The 16,293-nt window shown below is 36.5% G+C and overlaps 2 protein-coding genes across 2 annotated transcripts; one reads left to right on the top strand and one right to left on the bottom strand.

Annotated features, from left to right (window-relative positions):
• Positions 1-1,384: 1,384 nt before the first annotated feature.
• LOC107684692 (tumor necrosis factor ligand superfamily member 10-like) lies at positions 1,385-9,288 on the bottom strand. The gene is made up of 5 exons (XM_016481017.1): positions 8,769-9,288; positions 6,435-6,584; positions 4,636-4,672; positions 4,353-4,445; positions 1,385-2,306 (listed from the first exon to the last, which is right to left on the bottom strand). Exons 1-5 carry the CDS (start codon positions 9,021-9,023, stop codon positions 1,849-1,851), a joined length of 993 nt encoding a protein of 330 aa, XP_016336503.1. The 5' UTR covers positions 9,024-9,288; the 3' UTR covers positions 1,385-1,848.
• A 1,951-nt stretch (positions 9,289-11,239) lies between these two features.
• Positions 11,240-15,643, top strand: LOC107684729 (DNA repair protein XRCC1-like). The gene is made up of 9 exons (XM_016481066.1): positions 11,240-11,483; positions 11,830-11,971; positions 12,066-12,221; positions 12,873-13,045; positions 13,162-13,244; positions 13,338-13,498; positions 13,592-13,658; positions 14,885-15,027; positions 15,143-15,643. Exons 1-9 carry the CDS (start codon positions 11,439-11,441, stop codon positions 15,391-15,393), a joined length of 1,221 nt encoding a protein of 406 aa, XP_016336552.1. The 5' UTR covers positions 11,240-11,438; the 3' UTR covers positions 15,394-15,643.
• Positions 15,644-16,293: the final 650 nt, after the last annotated feature.

The raw sequence follows: 16,293 nt of genomic DNA, 5'->3' as shown, positions 1-16,293 counted from the left end.
ATTTATTTGAAATAGAAATCCGTATAAATACAAATTGTAAGATTATAAATGTCTTTACTGATTAATGCATCCTTGTTGAATAAAAGTTGATTTCTAAAGAAAAAAATTAATAATAATGTATTTACTAACCCGAAACCTTTGATCAGAAGTCTATGTGGTTATCAAATGTTGTAATACCACTGTTAAAACCACACATTATGTAGCATTTCCCTATGCAAGTTAGGTTGCCATTATTTTTGGACAATATGTACGTGCAATCAATGCAAAATAACATTACACTATACTGTTAGTACAAGTCAGATTTTGCCTTTTAATTCTGAATACCTTCTCTTATCACAATCTCTTAATTATCCTATAATTAACATTTTCTGAAGCTTGACTTAATGGTACACAAGTTTTCTCCATTAACAAATGCTGCTTTTATGCATTGCCTGTATCACTTACATTCCTATCACATGCATGTCCAAATGTAAGCTGAGCATGCAATTTGTAGTCATCTGAATTGTCATTTTATTGTATGCATATCAACCCAGATGATTCCATTCTAATGTTTAAAGCCTGCATCTATCTGGCTCAACCTCTTTTAATAATTTGCGTTTCTCTGCTAGCATACCACTCCATTCTACGTTTATGTAACTCACAGTGGGACACAGAGTGAACGCTAAGATCTTTGTAAGCAGTGCTTGAAACTCCTCCGATGGCACATTAGCTTGGCTGGTTCTCAGTCCTTAGCTAACTTTTACAGTATTTCCATTTTTTATCAAAATGTCACTCATTTTGATAAATAAAGGGCCACTTTATTAAAAACATCTTGGAGCATCGTGAACTAATTGTTGAGAAAATATGTAATGGTTGTGTGCAATCATTTGTTGGGTTCTTTGTACTCAATGTTTAAATTGTGTAAACTTGTTTTTTATTTATGTCAGCATTATCCATTAGTGTTAAATATGAATGTCACATTATCATTGTAATTTATTCATAAGCATTACATGAAATATAACAACATGTAACATGCTCTTCTGTGTTTTTTTTTCCAGTGTGGATTGTGATATTTGGTGATGTTCTTCATGTTTCTCAAAATTATTTCAAGATATGTGTCTGTCCTGGATATTTAAATTAGGAGCTTCAGGAAAATTGCAGTAACAGGAAAAAGCCATTCTTTGAAAAATGTTAGTTTAACTTTGGATTGTTTTGGTAAATTTGAGCCAAATTTGAGTCATGCGGAATCTCGCTCTTCATCTTACCCTGTTTTGGCTCTAGATTATTTGCTAGACTTCAGACATCAGTGAATGACACCGGTTTGACTCATAATGCAAAATAACTTCTTTTAATTAACTGGAGACTTCTGGGCCATGATTGGCCACACTGTCCCAGTCTTTTTTATGAAAGAATGAACAGTATAAACAGTATAACATTAAAAATAGTTGGAAACTATTAATCTGGCATGGTTTGCGTGCAGCTAGTTTTGTGCATTTGTTGAAGGTTACAATCTTACTTTTAAAGAATTATTTTGGCTTTTTATGTGGTTAAATAGTGAAGGTCATTGTCCTCATTTTCAGGTTTTCCATCTTTCTAAGAAACGTCTTTACAAAGCCTTCACAGATATGCTCATGATCTACCCATTCAGATGGGAGTCCAGAGTTTATCACTCTACTGAATCGTAAAATTTAGCCTATGAAGGTCAAATGGCCCTCAGACCACAATAACTAGATCAGTTGTTTGGTGTTTTGAACCCATCAGATGGTGGAGTATCTGTGCTTCCCTCTTTTCAAGGTTCCCAAGTGGGGCCTTCCGACAGGAACTATTTCCTTTCCCTTAGAATGAGACCACAAGCCCCAACTGGGTCCCTCAGAGGTCAAACAGGAAGGCCCCAAAGTAGCTGGAGGAGTCTTCTGCATACACAGCTGTGGGAGAAGACACGGAGATGAAGATCTCATCACCTGCACGAAGTTCAAACAGGCCTCCCTGGTAGCTGGAGTGAAGGGCGTTCTCGCTGTCTGGAGACCAGCATTTGGTGCCCACACCCTTCAGGAGCTGAATTGGGCGGGCGTAGGCGGTCTTCTTATAGACGCACTGCACCACCTGGTGGCTGTCGGAGCCCGAGTGGTAATCGTCAATGGAGAGGGTGAGATAACGGAAGTAGACTTGGCCGTACAGGTAGTAGCGGCCTGCGCGAGGGATACGCAGGCGTCCGTTGGACACGGTCATGTTGTGCAGGTGGGAGCCAAAACTCTGGTTCCCCCAGGAACGAACGGGATGGCGGCAGGACTGGTGAAGGTCAGTCTGGGGGGTTAAGGATGTCGTACCTGGTATAACAAGAAAGGTGCAACAAACCTTAATCACCTCAGTGTACAGCAGAATTGATCAATAATAAATAATAATAAATAAAAAATCATAAAATAAATTAAAATAAAATGCTGATATAAATAATAATTATTTATAATATGAATAACAACAACAACAATAATAATAATAAACATTTTCTGATTTTAAAACATAAATTGCACCAATTACTAGGAACAGACCTGACACTCTGCAGAACTTCCCATCTCTGGGGTTCAGAATATCTGTATAATCTTAAAATAATAAACTCTTCATTCCATGTCAATGTAGTTTTTTCACTATGAGTTAAAAAATATAATAATAATCTGGTAATACTTTAGTGTAAGGTCTCATATTTTAACATTGTCTAGTTACAAGCAATGTATTTTTACAGCATTTATTAACCTTTGTTGATGTTAGTTAATAAAAATATATAGTTTAGCCATGAAACTCTAGATGGCGCAGACTGATGTTTTGTTAATGTAACTGATGATATTCAGAGAGTTAAACAACTTGGCACAAGCTGATTGGTTCATGCTGCATATGCAGCCAATGAGCTTACTGCCTTGCATTTATATAGCTTGCTAGCATTCACTAGAGATTCCTGCAGCGCGCTTTCAGAGTTCTCTGAAACCCTCCACCTTCCCCAGCTCCACCTGTATAGATCTGCTACGGGGTTATTTTATATGCTATTTGTGCAGCAGCAGTATATCTTAAATACTCATGGCACCGTATCACCATATGCATTGGCAGTAGCAAGTTCCTGTACTTGCTTGCAGCAGCAGCAATAATCTACAACTACAGCAATAACCAACAGCAGCAGCAATTCAGCAGCAGCATAGCAGATCTGTTCCACCAAGACCAAATGCATTAACATTGTCATATCCATCACCATGCTAAAATGTTCCGAGAGTTGTCATGATTAAAATACATTTATTGTTTGTTTGTATGTTCACTGTACATTAATAACAGAACAGAAAAGATACAACTTTTAAAAATGTATTAGTAAATGTTGAAATTAACATTAGCCAAGCATTAATTAATAAATGCTGTAGAAGTATTGTTAGTATTGTTAGTATTGTTAGTTAACGTGTTAACTTAAATAGTTTGGTAATATTAACAAATCTAACCTTATTCTAAAGTGTTACCAATGATCTTTATGCTATTATTTTAGTTTAACTTTATTGTTAAACTCTGCAAAGCTTGTTTTCCATGACAAAACATGGTCCATTAAAATCATTCACATAGCCCTTTTTGGTAATGTGGGGAGATCTACTGAGATTTGTTTTGTGACTACAAAGCATTTGTTGAACTAATTTTTTTTTTTTTTTTTTTTTTGCTGTTTTCATGTGATATATCTATGGAAGCCCGTTTCCGCCACTGAATAAAATAAAATAAAAAAGGTAATTGCAAATTTTTATCTCACAATTATGACTTTTTTTCACAGAATTGTGAGATATAAACTCGCAATTGCGAGTTATAAAGTCAGAATTGCGAGATATAAAGTCAGAATTCTGACTTTTTTTCTCAGAATTGCGTGATATAAACACAATTGCGAGCTATAAAGTCAGAATTGCGAGATATAAAGTCACAACTGCGAGATAAAAACACGCAATTCTGTCTTTTTTTCTCGCAATTGCAAGTTTATATCTCGCACTCAGAATTGCGAGTTTATATCTCTCAATTATGACATTTTAACTCGCAATTGCGAGTTTATATCACGCAATTCTGAGAAAAAAAGTCAGAATTGCGAGTTTGTATCATGCAATTCTGAGAAAAATGTCAGAATTGTTAGATAAAAAGTCGCAATTACCTCTTTTATTTTTTATTCAGTGGCGGAAACGGGCTTCCATATATATCACTTCAGTACGAGTCAGAAATGTTTTGTTATGTTACTGAATTCCTAATGAAGCGGTTTGTTAAGATTGTTTCCAGAAGGACGAGAGAGCTGTAGAAACTTAAGGACTTTTTTTGCTGACATAAGTAAAGGCTTCTGTAATACACACACCCAAACATGCTGGCAAACTCACCCTGCAGTCCACTGTCTCTGAGAGTAAGATGAGCTGATGGCCGTCGGCTGCCAGTGGTGAGTAATTTTGTACGTGGAGGGATAGCGACTCTTTCTGCGAAAAACAGTAAAGAACAAAGCCAACAAAGCAAAAAAGAAAAAAGAAAAAAAATCATTTAATGTCATTTAAAAATATAGATGCACTCAATTTTAAAAGAGACTGTTGGGTTAGTTCAGGTAACAGCAGAAATATTTTTTTCAATTGAAGAGGAAGAAACACTTGAATTCATGTGGTCTCATGTTACCTTCAAAGGTGTGTTTCGAGATTATGGTTTCTGTGACCTAAAAGAGAGCAAAAAATGAAAGTACCCATATTTGTAAGAAAATACAGAAAACAAAAGACGTTTATACATACATTTCTGCCAATTATAGGGTGCTACTGAAGTGCACATTTCTGATTTCGTTGAAAGATTGTTACACATTTGAAACACATCAACATCACTAAGACATTTTCCACATTCAAGTCCATGTCAGAAAGACAATCCAAGCTCTTTTCTGGAACACCAGAGTGGAACAAAAACATTAAAGTCACAAATGAGAGAGAATAGGCTTTGTTACATTTGATATATTTGGAGCACATTCTTAGTGCAATAGGCCAAATCAAATATTTATTATGTCCATCAGTCTGCCGATATGGCAGTCGTCTTGGAATTACACACCTAGTGGTGTGGATGTAGCATTATGCAAATACAGAAATTTTCAGCAACTGATGCCACTGTTGAAATGCACTATTCACAGTCAGCCATGGCTAATTTATTCAGTGAGCTATAGTGCCCAATAATAGAGAGATTACAGAGATGAAGTGAATAGTATTCGTCTGGTTATGTGTGATCTCAGTATGGCTTTGCATCTTTTATTAGCTTTTATTAGGAGAACAGGCTCTCATACTAGGTTGTTCGAAAAACACATTATTTTTCACATATTTTACATTATTACAACACCTCTCTCCCCAGTCTGGCATGAATGGCTCGAATAGTTCCTATATCAAATGAAGGCCCGCCTTTTGAAATACGAAATGTGCTGATTGGTTAGCTGGGCCAGTGTGTGTTGTGATTGGTTAGCTGGGCCAGTGTGTGTTGTGATTGGTTAGCTGGGCCAGTGTGTGTTGTGATTGGTTAGCTGGGCCAGTGTGTGTTGTGATTGGTTAGCTGGGCCAGTGTGTGTTGTGATTGGTTAGCTGGGCCAGTGTGTGTTGTGATTGGTTAGCTGGGCCAGTGTGTGTTGTGATTGGTTAGCTGGGCCAGTGTGTGTTGTGATTGGCAGCACTCGGCGCCTGGTTGGGAAATGTCATGCCCTTACCATAGCCGCCTGCGAGCTTCAGTGAAAATATTGAGTCAAAATCAAATCAATTTGAGGCGATTTAAACCCGGATGATTGTAACCACTCTAAGTTCGTCTGCCTTGGGAAAGCTAGCATGTCTCCGACATAGTGATAACACTCGTTGCCTTCTCTAGTGCAGCTCAACCAGGTCTCGTCCTATTCGTCGATATTTGTGATATCACAAATCCCGGAAAATATGCGTTGTAATCCAAACGAGTCGTTCGTTGTAGTTTTTGAAAAGTGATTTCTGTTAAATAAAATATCTCCTTTTGGAGTGGACTTTGAGCTTTGTAACTTCGCAGATATTTTTCATGCTCAAACAGCAACATTACAGACTAACTAAAGTTGAAAAAGTGAAAAAGGATAATAGGACCCCTTTAACACTTTTGAGTAAAAATGACTAAGTGCACATTCAAAAGAACAAAAAAAAAAACACAGTTGACAAAAAATTACTAATGAGGGGCCAGAAATCTTCAACATGATTTTAAATAACCTAGTTTCCAGAAGAACAGATTCATGCTGAATGTTTTTGTGTATTGAAGGTTTCCAGTGCTTTGTGTTTTTTTCAGCTAGTCTCCCACTGGTCATGCTTATCTCCAAAGGGCTCCAGGTCCAAATGCCATGAGAAATGCCATAAACACACTAATTCCCATCACTAAAGTAAAGACCTGTGTGATCAAAAGCACATGCTTGCATGCTTATTAAAAATACAGCAACTCTTTACCTTGGAGATGTAGGCTTTGAGTCCTTCGGCCAGTTTGATGCACGGCTCACCAAAGAGCTGGACCAGGTCATCAGGTACATCCTGTTCTTTCTCCAGAGCGTTCAGAAGACCAAGACACCTCAGCTCCTCCACTACACCTTGTGTCCGAGCCTGTCAATGACACATTCACCAGTCTGCTTAAAAATGTTTAACGTGTCCTCACGTGATGAAACATCCTAAAAAGCTCTTTTTTCATGAACACATGACAGAACCTTCATAACTCAAAAATAATTTATATTTATAGTTGTATAATGTGTAGTTTTTGACCGATTTTTATAAAAATAAATTCCTGGTTTCGGTTCAAATGGTGGTTCAATAAATTGACTTTTTTTTTTAGGTATGCAATCTTGAAATAAAACTGGACTCAATGAGTGTAAGTGGTCATAAAAAGGCAAACCTTCAGCTGTCTGTGGTTAAAAATTGCCCGACCATAGGAAATGAATGAGAAAGAGCAGAACATTTTTTTTTTTTTCAAAAATATGTGTTGAATAAAATGTATATATCAGCCACAATGCTGAACAAACACACAGAAATTAAGGAGTGAGACTGTAAAACATCCAAAGCACAAAAGACCTCACCAACTTTCTAAGAATTATTTCACAGCAGGCAGCTGCATAAAATACTTCGGCCATTTAATGGCCTTTATTGTCATAAAATGACAATAAATGTTATTTGTTCACAAGATGGCAGCAGTCTGGCCCAAATACATAATAAATTCTCATATTTTCTTTGTTTCAGCTTATAGAAGTGTAGATATTTACTGTAGTAATGTTCAAATGTTTGCATATTTGATTATACAAATGATGGTGAAATAGAGAAATTTACACATAAATAAGATCTAAGATCTAAATGACCCAAAATTACCTAAAAGTACACAATTTCATTGTTACTACTACAGGGAAATTATTGTGATAAATATTTAAACAAAATTGACCATGAACATCCAAAGCGTGAAAAGCTTAGGAGGGTTAAAAATGTCAGAATAATAAATAATATCAGAAAACTGCCTTTTCTAGTCACAATCATGCTCCGCTCTGCATACTTTTACTATAGCCACACACACTAAAAAAAGAGACCTTTGGGGGCTGAACAAACAAATTCCCACAATGCAAAAATATTTTGACAGAGACCACAAGAAAAAAAAAAAAGAAGTTTTCTAAATGCCTACAAATCCCTCGGTCACTAGAAAAACAGACTAGACTATGTGGGTAAAGATATCTGAACTAAGGCTTCTGTGGTTGACATTTTGGCACAGTATTATTGTTTTTAGGACCCCTTGCGTATTTTGTCTGCTGTACTCATCACATGCGGCCCAAACTGCAAAACTCCCCCTTCAAAACCACGGACCTCGAGCTCTTATATAGCAGAGTATTTCAAAGTAATTAATATGCTAATTAAACCTGACAGCCTTTCTTCTGATTTAATTAAAGTTTGTATTTATGCTGGTAGAGGGCCCCAAATCTTTGTTTATCTTTGAGGGGAGTTTCCTAAACCACTTTCAGCCTTCTGAAAACTCCTTGAACGATAATTTTATAAACCTTTTTTTTTTTTTTATTATTATTTAACTTTTTGAAGAGATACAGATATTATGTTTTTGGTGTTACTTTTAATTAATACATTTTTTAAAAATGTAAATGTTATAAGGACACATTTGATTGTTTTAACAACCAGTAAAGGGGGGAAAAAAAGATTTCCTGAAACAATATCAACAATAACACATAAAATCATTAACATTCAGTCCATTTTCTGTCAAGAGTTTGACAACTTTCCCACACAATACATAAATAAGGTGTCAGAATACAAAAAGACACCATACAAAAGCTCTTAGCAGAGATTAGATAAAAACTATGCAAGCTTTTCGTAAAGAATTTAGCAGTTCTATGTGCAAAATGTATTGACCTGATTCTTCGCATCAGAACTGATTATAACAAAGACCCATGACCTAATTCTTCTGGCAGCTAAATAAATGCAGTAATCACCATCCCAAGACTACAGTCAAAGAAAAAGCAGTGCTGATACAATGAAAACCCGTAAACCTGATACCAAGATGACAGCATGTCAGCCTGCAGGGTAAGAAAAAAGTTTTAATGCCATTTCCATATGATCTCCATTATGATTATGCAATCTAAGAGCTTCAGTTCTGCGGGATGTTATAGGAACGTGGCTACACGTGAAAAGGTTTAACAAATTAAATATAAAGTTTAAAGACATGCATAAACTGTTCCATAAATCACTGTTAATAATAACAACAACAACAATATTAGTAATGCAACTTTTTGCTGAATGCATTTTTACCTGTGCCACTGACATGTTCAAGTATATGAAGAGCCCTGTGGTCGAGGCAACTTGAAGGACAATCACGATGACCACAACCGCTGTCACCCATAACCTGGATGGCACTTCGAGACGATTTTTGGGCTGAACCATGATGAATGAGCTCGATTCGCTACTAACAGACTGTAAATATTCGGAGTTGCCTTCGGATGCCGCGGCATTCCTGTCGAATGACTCCAGCACGCGCTGAGGAGGGGCTGCAGAGTCCGTGGCCATCTCTAGGACTAACTAAAGGAGCTTGGCTTCACCTACCACCACACACAAGAAGTCCGAAGTCATAATAAATAGGTTTGAATGATAAGGATATCATCTTAATGGCAAACTGAGGTTCCAGTAAGTCCTTCGAGTTTAAGCGACAATAATTTAGCGATGTCGCTGTATAAACACGCTGCTGCGCGAAATAACAGCTGAAGAGAGACTGGCGTAAGTATCATTTATCCGCTCTCCATCCTGCCGTCTCGGTTTTCATTTGACACCGCCTCATGCCACCCGTATTACCTGTCACATGTGCAATACACTGTTTTCACCTACGCGCGGTGTAGTGGCTGTAATCAAATAATAAAATAATTAGGCTAGCCTATATATCAATCATAAAACAACACATATCAGGATTGAGGGGTCCACCCAAAAAGACAATTCTCATCATTGTTCCAAACCTGTATGAGTTTCTTTTTCTATTAGCTTATACACAGAAGAAGATTTTGAAGAAAGTTGGTAGCCAAATAGTTGATCTCCATTGTATTTCTTTCTATAATGGAAGTCGATGGCAACCGTCAACTGTTTATGACCATTCTTCGAAATATCTTCCTTTGTGCTCAACAGAAGAAACTCGTACAGGTTTGCAACTTGAGGGTGACTAAATGACGGCAGAATTTACATTTTCGGGTGAACTATCCCTTAAGTAAGCAGCTAGTATAGCCTAGGAGCTGCAGTTAGATTTACAAATTTACATAAACATATGTACATACTTTGTGGTGTAAATATGTAAAATAGCCTATCACATATTTTATTAACACATATTGATTAGGTAAATGAACCCTAAGGAAATTCATTAATATTCATGAAATTAATGATATAGCCTATGATTTAAAAAAAATAATAATTATTATGCATAGGCTACACCCATGTTTGTTTATTTATTTATTTATTTTCTTATGCATGCAGGTATTTTCATTCTTAGAGGTGTGTTTTGCTGTATTTTGTATGGCAGATGAAAGTAACAGCTATTATTGCAAAAGAGAGTATACTGCTATCTTAAATCTGTTTTTTAATAACAAATTTGCTTTTAAAGTAGGCTATGTGGTTAGTCTGTGTTTAGTTTTATCTTTAAGACTGTTTTAAAGGCACATACAACATGTTTAAACTTCTAGGAAATAAGGGAAAAAATGTGTTAATATTAATTCAATGGATCATGTTTAACTAAATAGGAAACAAATCCTCAGTGTAGTCATTTCTAACAGGAAAGCATAAAGACTGGAATTTATACTTTCACCAACTGTTTGTTTACCAGTTGTTTCCTGCCTCAGTAACAGTAAGATTATGGTCCTAACATCACTCTTTATAGAAGATGTTTCTAAATCAGAGCTACAAACAACAGAACTAAAGAGAAAATTCATGCATAGATTGTGTTTATTAGATTTCCTGTTCATGTAGGATGATGGTAGGTCTCTGAAGTTTAGATGACGAGGATGGGAGACAGATGTTTTGATTAGAGCTGCCAGTGGGTTACGGCGGCCCCCTGATTCCCCACACCCACATACAACAGATTCACAGGAGGGGCCGAGAACAGCTGTAGAAGGGAAAGTCACGATAACAACTCATTTGCAAAGGGTCGAAAATATCCATTTGATTTCTCAGTGCAATGGTTAACTAAAGCCCAACCAGGTTTTTCATGTTTTCAGTTTGGTTTCATTCAGGGTATGCAAGTAAGATAAGGTGCAGATATTTTATCATATAGTCAGCCTATTTTAACATGACACATTATTCATAGAAAATAATTTTTCCCCTCTCATTTTTAATAATCAGACTTTACTTTTCTCTAGTGCTAGTGTTTAAAGTATTTTTAAATGTGCAACAAGCACAGTATAACCCCCTTTAGGGCAGATATATGTCTGCAGCTGTCTTAAGCTTGTCCACAGGACAGCTGTGGGAATTCTGTTCGCTAGCTTACAAAACTAAACAGCTGGCATCAAAATCAGAATGAGTTTACTGGACTGGAGCAAATATGAATAACTGTAGTGGAAAAACACATGACATGTAAAGTTATGAGTTCATACTTCATGCACACTTATTATCTCTATATGATACAGAATATATTGATATTAGCTTTTGATTTTTGTCAGTGTAAATGTGCCTTTTCAAATTTTCATAACAATTGTTACGAATTGTATATTATAATTTGGCATTTGTTACTGGTATTGTACACAGTGTAGATCTTGAATCAAATGCATCTGTGTAATATAAATTTATAATTATTATTATAATTACTAATTATAAAGGCCACGAGAGGGCATCATCTGATTTTTTGCCTGAACCGGATGAGGCGAGGCGACGCTGTGGGTGGAGTTTTCGAGTTCAGGCGGGAAAAACGAATACGTGATGACGCAACTCGTTTAATGAATTGTTTCTGCGATGGCGCCCAACAAAATAAAACATATCGTCTCGTTTACATCACAGGTAAATATCTGGTTGAAATGTCATGTTAACGGTTAGACAGTAATGGATGAATACTTGTAATATCTAACATTTTGTGATAACTTTCATGAACAACATTGCGTAAAGGTGACGAGTTCATTCATGTACATTCAAATAATGTTTGATATAACCTATTCTTGTACCTGTACAGTTATAATATAGAGCTAAAAAATATATGAATAAAAGTTATTTAATTTCTATCTATTTGAATGTGCATTACATGATACTTAGCATGTTGTTAAATGTAATAACGTTTCTAAATCTGATTAATGAAAGTTATTAAAGTGTTACCTCTAATAGCTTTCTTTCTCACGTGACTGAATTGCAGGATAGTAAGAATGGTGTGAATAATCTGTGTGATGGCAGTGACAGCAGCAGACCGTGGTTGTGCAGCATCCAGGACCGCAGTGGAGTTCTCAGGGTGGAATTACAGATGGAGCGAGCATCTGCTATAGGATTCATTGATGTTGGTGTGTTGGTGTTAACATAAAAATCACCTGCTATTATCTGATATGTATTCTTGAGATATTAATGTTCACAATATTCCTGTTTTTCTTTGTAAAGGCAACTGTGGCTCTGCGTTCATTCAGGTTGATGTTGGCCGCTCCTCCTGGTCATTAGACCATCCCTATGTCACCCTGCTGCCCACTGCAACACTCATGAGTCCAGCGGACTCGAAACAGGGCATTGGCCGACAAAATGTGCGCATGTTTAAAAAAGGTATAATGCATGCAAATCAACCCTCTGGTATTCCTCACTTCGGGGTCACATTTGTGATTCTCGGTGGTCAAAACAGACCAAAGAAAATAAGTGTTTTTTTTTTTTAATTGTTGTATTATATTTTATTTTAATAATATTTTTACTTTAATACTTTGTATTTTGAGTGGATTTCATAGTAGTAAACATTATTCACCTCTAAATGATGCATCATTTATTTCTATATAAAATAATGTAAATACTACAAAATATTATTTTGAATTAATGCAACATTTAAGTTAAAAATCGAGCAAATTTATTTAAAATCCAAGCACGGAAGGCAGATTGGTGACATTCCTTAGTTGCTTATAAGAGTATTTGTAGACATTTTTTTCCCTTTGGATATATATTTAGATATTATCCAATACTACTGCATTAAGGCTGATTAGTATATTGTACCCCAAGAAATTGTACATGTATTTTTAGTTTTGTTTTTCCCATTCATTTCCTATTATTTTTGACTGTGAAGATCAGAAGGGTAACTGTTTTTTAAAGACCATTTAGCCTTTTCTAATCAAACCACCATTCTTTTTTCATATTGCAAGTGCGTAAGATTTAATTGTGTTCACTGGCATTGAAAGACTGAGGTAATGTCTTAAATGTGTCCATGTCCAGCTGATTTTCTCTCTCAGACTGCCAAGGAGAGCTGGGACAGACTGCGTGTCACCTGCACTCAGCCTTTCAACAAATGGTCACAGTTTGGTCTGTCCTTTCTGCGCATCCGCACCATGGAAGACGAGGCCGAAGATTCCTCAGCACAACATGAAGATATTGCTGCTGAAAATCTGGTGAGAGATTTGATGAAGGTTTTATCAAATTGTTGTGTTTAAAACAAACTGCCTTTTCTTATACCATATATCGAGTGGCACAGCAACCGTTTTAATTGGTATGAATTGTTTCACAGCGCACACCAGAAAAGATGACATCCGTGATGGAGTGGCTTTCCAGCCAAGCTATCCAAAACACGTTTTTTGGACGACTCACGGGGTGTGTGAATTAAGTGTCTGACACTTACTCTTTATTTCAAGACTAGATTTGTAGTAGCATGATATTCAGAAGGCACTCTGTACTCCCTTTCAGGAATGTCTCCTCAGATGCCCAAAGGAATGCTGGGAGTTTGAGTCGGGCAGAGCGCATGGTCATAGCCGCCCACTCTAACAGACGCTCCTTGTCAACATCCCCCTGCAGTACTACATCCAGCACAACACCTCCAAGAGAAGATAATGTGAAAACCCCACCAGGCAAGTTGTTATTCGGCCACCACACAGACAGAGTGGAAAAATGTATGCTTTTCATAATACAAATGTTGTTTCTGTCTTTATGGGCTGAATTAGGTGGATTTAGGACTTCCAGTGACCAAATAAAGACTCCTCAAGAGCAAAGGAAGAAGTCTAAGCCACGGTATGAATTGAGAAAAAAAGTCTGATATGAAGGATAGATGAATTGGGGTCTGCAGAGTTTTGTTTTCATTCTGACCACAAAAAAGCACATTTGACTTTTTAAACCTAAATTACTCAGGGCTTATATATTTGATATTATTATTTAATAATAAAAAAACTGTTAAAATAGTAATATTGTGAAATGTTATAATTTAAAATGACTGTTTTCTAGTTTAATGTATTTTAAAATGTAATTTCTTCATTTAATGGCAAAGCTGAATTTTCAGCATCATTACTCCAGTCTTCAGTGTCACATGATCCTTCAGAAATCATTGTAATATGCTTATTTGCTGCTCAAGAAGCATTTCTTATTATTAACAATGTTGAAAACAGTTGTACTGCTTAATATTTTTGTGGAAACCAATACGTCTTTTTCAGGACTCTTTGATGAATAGAAATTTCAAAAGAACAGCATTTATTTGAAATATATTTTGTAACAATGTTACTGTCACTTTTGATTTAATGTGTCATTGTTGAACAAAAGTATTAATTTCTTTAAAAATACTATTTATATTTATTTATACAGTGGTGTTCACAAGAAAACAGTGTTAGGATAAAAAAATAAACATTATTTAAAATTATATTTATTTGTTTATAGTTATATTATTTAATGTAACAAAAACATGTTTTTCCATTGGAAAACAAGCAAAAGACATACCAAATATTAAAACAAGAATGCTAAGAACTCAAATTGTTGTGCTAATTTTGTAATTTGTAACAAAATGTCTTATGCCTGGTTCAGACTACACGATTTTAGCCCGATTTTGCCACGATTTGCTTGACGTAGGGTGTCGTGGGGATTCGTAAACGACAATGGCAAGATTCCATTGTTTCAGCACGTGTGGTGTGTCATAGTGACACTCTTGTTTTCGGAAGTCAGTCGCTAGTTCCACCTTCTCGATGACATCACGTGTGTCGTTAAAGACAGCACGCGATGAATGGTCGGGAAGCAACGTGTAGTCTAACATGTTTCTTGTCCAGGACATGACAAGATTTTAGGAGTCAAAATCGTGTAATCTTGACACAGTGACTATCGTGACCGACAAAAATATTGTGTAGTCTGAACCCGGCATTAAATGAGACTTTTCACTAGTGGTCCCAGACTCCTGGACTCTCTTGTATATATTCTTCACTCTGTATATAATTTTTATAGACCCATATATTCTGTATTCAATGGTGGTCATTCAGGCAGAGCCTTATAAACAGTGGCGCTCCACAGAAGAAATCCAGACCTACAGCATCCACCCATAAACCCAGCTCAACAAACCCACACAGAAGTGCCCACCAGGTTCCTCAGGGCTCTCCTGAGACGAGATGTCCTCTTTGTGGAGGTAATGTGATTGTGTACATGCACATTTGGGGAGGATTTTTTGCAAGCAAATATATCTGGTCATAATTTACTGCTCACAAGCTCTTCTTCTGTTCCTTTGACTTTTGTCCACGTAGAATGCTTCAGTCCTGATTATCTGCCTTTCCATGCTTCCACCTGCCTGGATGGTGATTCAGCGGAGCTCATGGGAGTCAGGGAAACAGAGGTCATGAGCTCACAGCACTCTTCTGTTTTTGGCTCTGGCGCAGATGAGCAGCATATGGTTCCATGTCCTCTGTGCTCCTTCCGATTCCCCCCAGACTGTATCCAGCAGCACGCCAGCACCTGTGGAGACACAGTAGAGCCTGGTACTGTGTGGCTGAACTGAGTGAAGCGCATGTGGCCTCAGAAACCTTTTCAAAATAGCAACATCAGGTATTCTCTTGGTTTCTCTGGCCTTGGACAAAACACCTGTCAATAAACATTGTGTATCGTACTGGCTTATGAATTTTGCAGAATGTACATGCCTCCTAAAGGACTGTTTTTATTGTTTTTAGAGAGTTTTAGATTTATAGCATTGGTCACTATGAAATGTTTGACTGACAAACATGTTTTGACTAAAAATGTTTGTCGTCTTATCTGCTTTTCACTCTCTTTGTGATATCAATTAGTATGTTAAATATTGTTTGTAATTGTTTACATTATATTTTCATAAATATAAAATATATTATTTAGAATGTTTAGATTTTGCCCTGTCATTTTTATCACTTGCTCAACAACAAAAATAAAAAATTTTTTTTAGGGATGCACGATATATCGGCCACCATATCGGTATCGGCCGATAAATGCTCATTTTTTCTGTTATCGGTATCGGCCCGATAAGAAAATTTGGCCGATATCTTAAAGCCGATAAATAATGCATTATTTCCTTCAGAGACACTTCAGATGCGCGCTGTTCATTTGCAGCCTTTTGTGCAATTGTACGTTGTAATATTGTGTTTATTTGATGTATATCTGATTTATCTCATATAGAATGCGTTTGGTTAAGTTAAAAGAGAGCTTCAGTTTACCGGTGATCATCTTTAGCTCAGCGCACGCAGCTCAAACAGCAGTGCACTACATTAATAACTATGATTGGGAATGTCGTGTATATAACATTCTAATGAGAACATTATTATAATAAAACGTTGTGAATTCTTTGGGTTTAGATGCTGTGTTTCAGCGCGTTGTTATGGGAAGAGCGCAACCACAACAGGATCATACATTCTGACTATAGCACGCAATAACT

This window comes from Sinocyclocheilus anshuiensis, unplaced genomic scaffold, assembly GCF_001515605.1.
Source record: "Sinocyclocheilus anshuiensis isolate Anshui unplaced genomic scaffold, SAMN03320099.WGS_v1.1 scaffold509, whole genome shotgun sequence".
NCBI classification, from domain to species: domain Eukaryota; kingdom Metazoa; phylum Chordata; class Actinopteri; order Cypriniformes; family Cyprinidae; genus Sinocyclocheilus; species Sinocyclocheilus anshuiensis.
Note: the sequence above shows the minus strand (reverse complement) of the source record. Positions and strands in the feature narration are given on the sequence as shown.

Bases quoted from the DNA above. Each gene is read 5' to 3' on its own strand.
- LOC107684692 (XM_016481017.1), bottom strand. From the start codon at position 9,023: ATGGCCACGGACTCTGCAGCCCCTCCTCAGCGCGTGCTGGAGTCATTC. The intron at 6,585-8,768 runs GTAAAAATGCAT...TGTCATTGACAG, and splicing joins TGAACATGTCAGTGGCACAG to GCTCGGACACAAGGTGTAGT. The intron at 4,446-4,635 runs GTAACATGAGAC...TGTTTTTCGCAG, and splicing joins CTCGAAACACACCTTTGAAG to AAAGAGTCGCTATCCCTCCA.
- LOC107684729 (XM_016481066.1), top strand. From the start codon at position 11,439: ATGGCGCCCAACAAAATAAAACATATCGTCTCGTTTACATCACAG. The intron at 11,972-12,065 runs GTGTGTTGGTGT...TTCTTTGTAAAG, and splicing joins TATAGGATTCATTGATGTTG to GCAACTGTGGCTCTGCGTTC. The intron at 12,222-12,872 runs GTATAATGCATG...GTCCATGTCCAG, and splicing joins TGTGCGCATGTTTAAAAAAG to CTGATTTTCTCTCTCAGACT.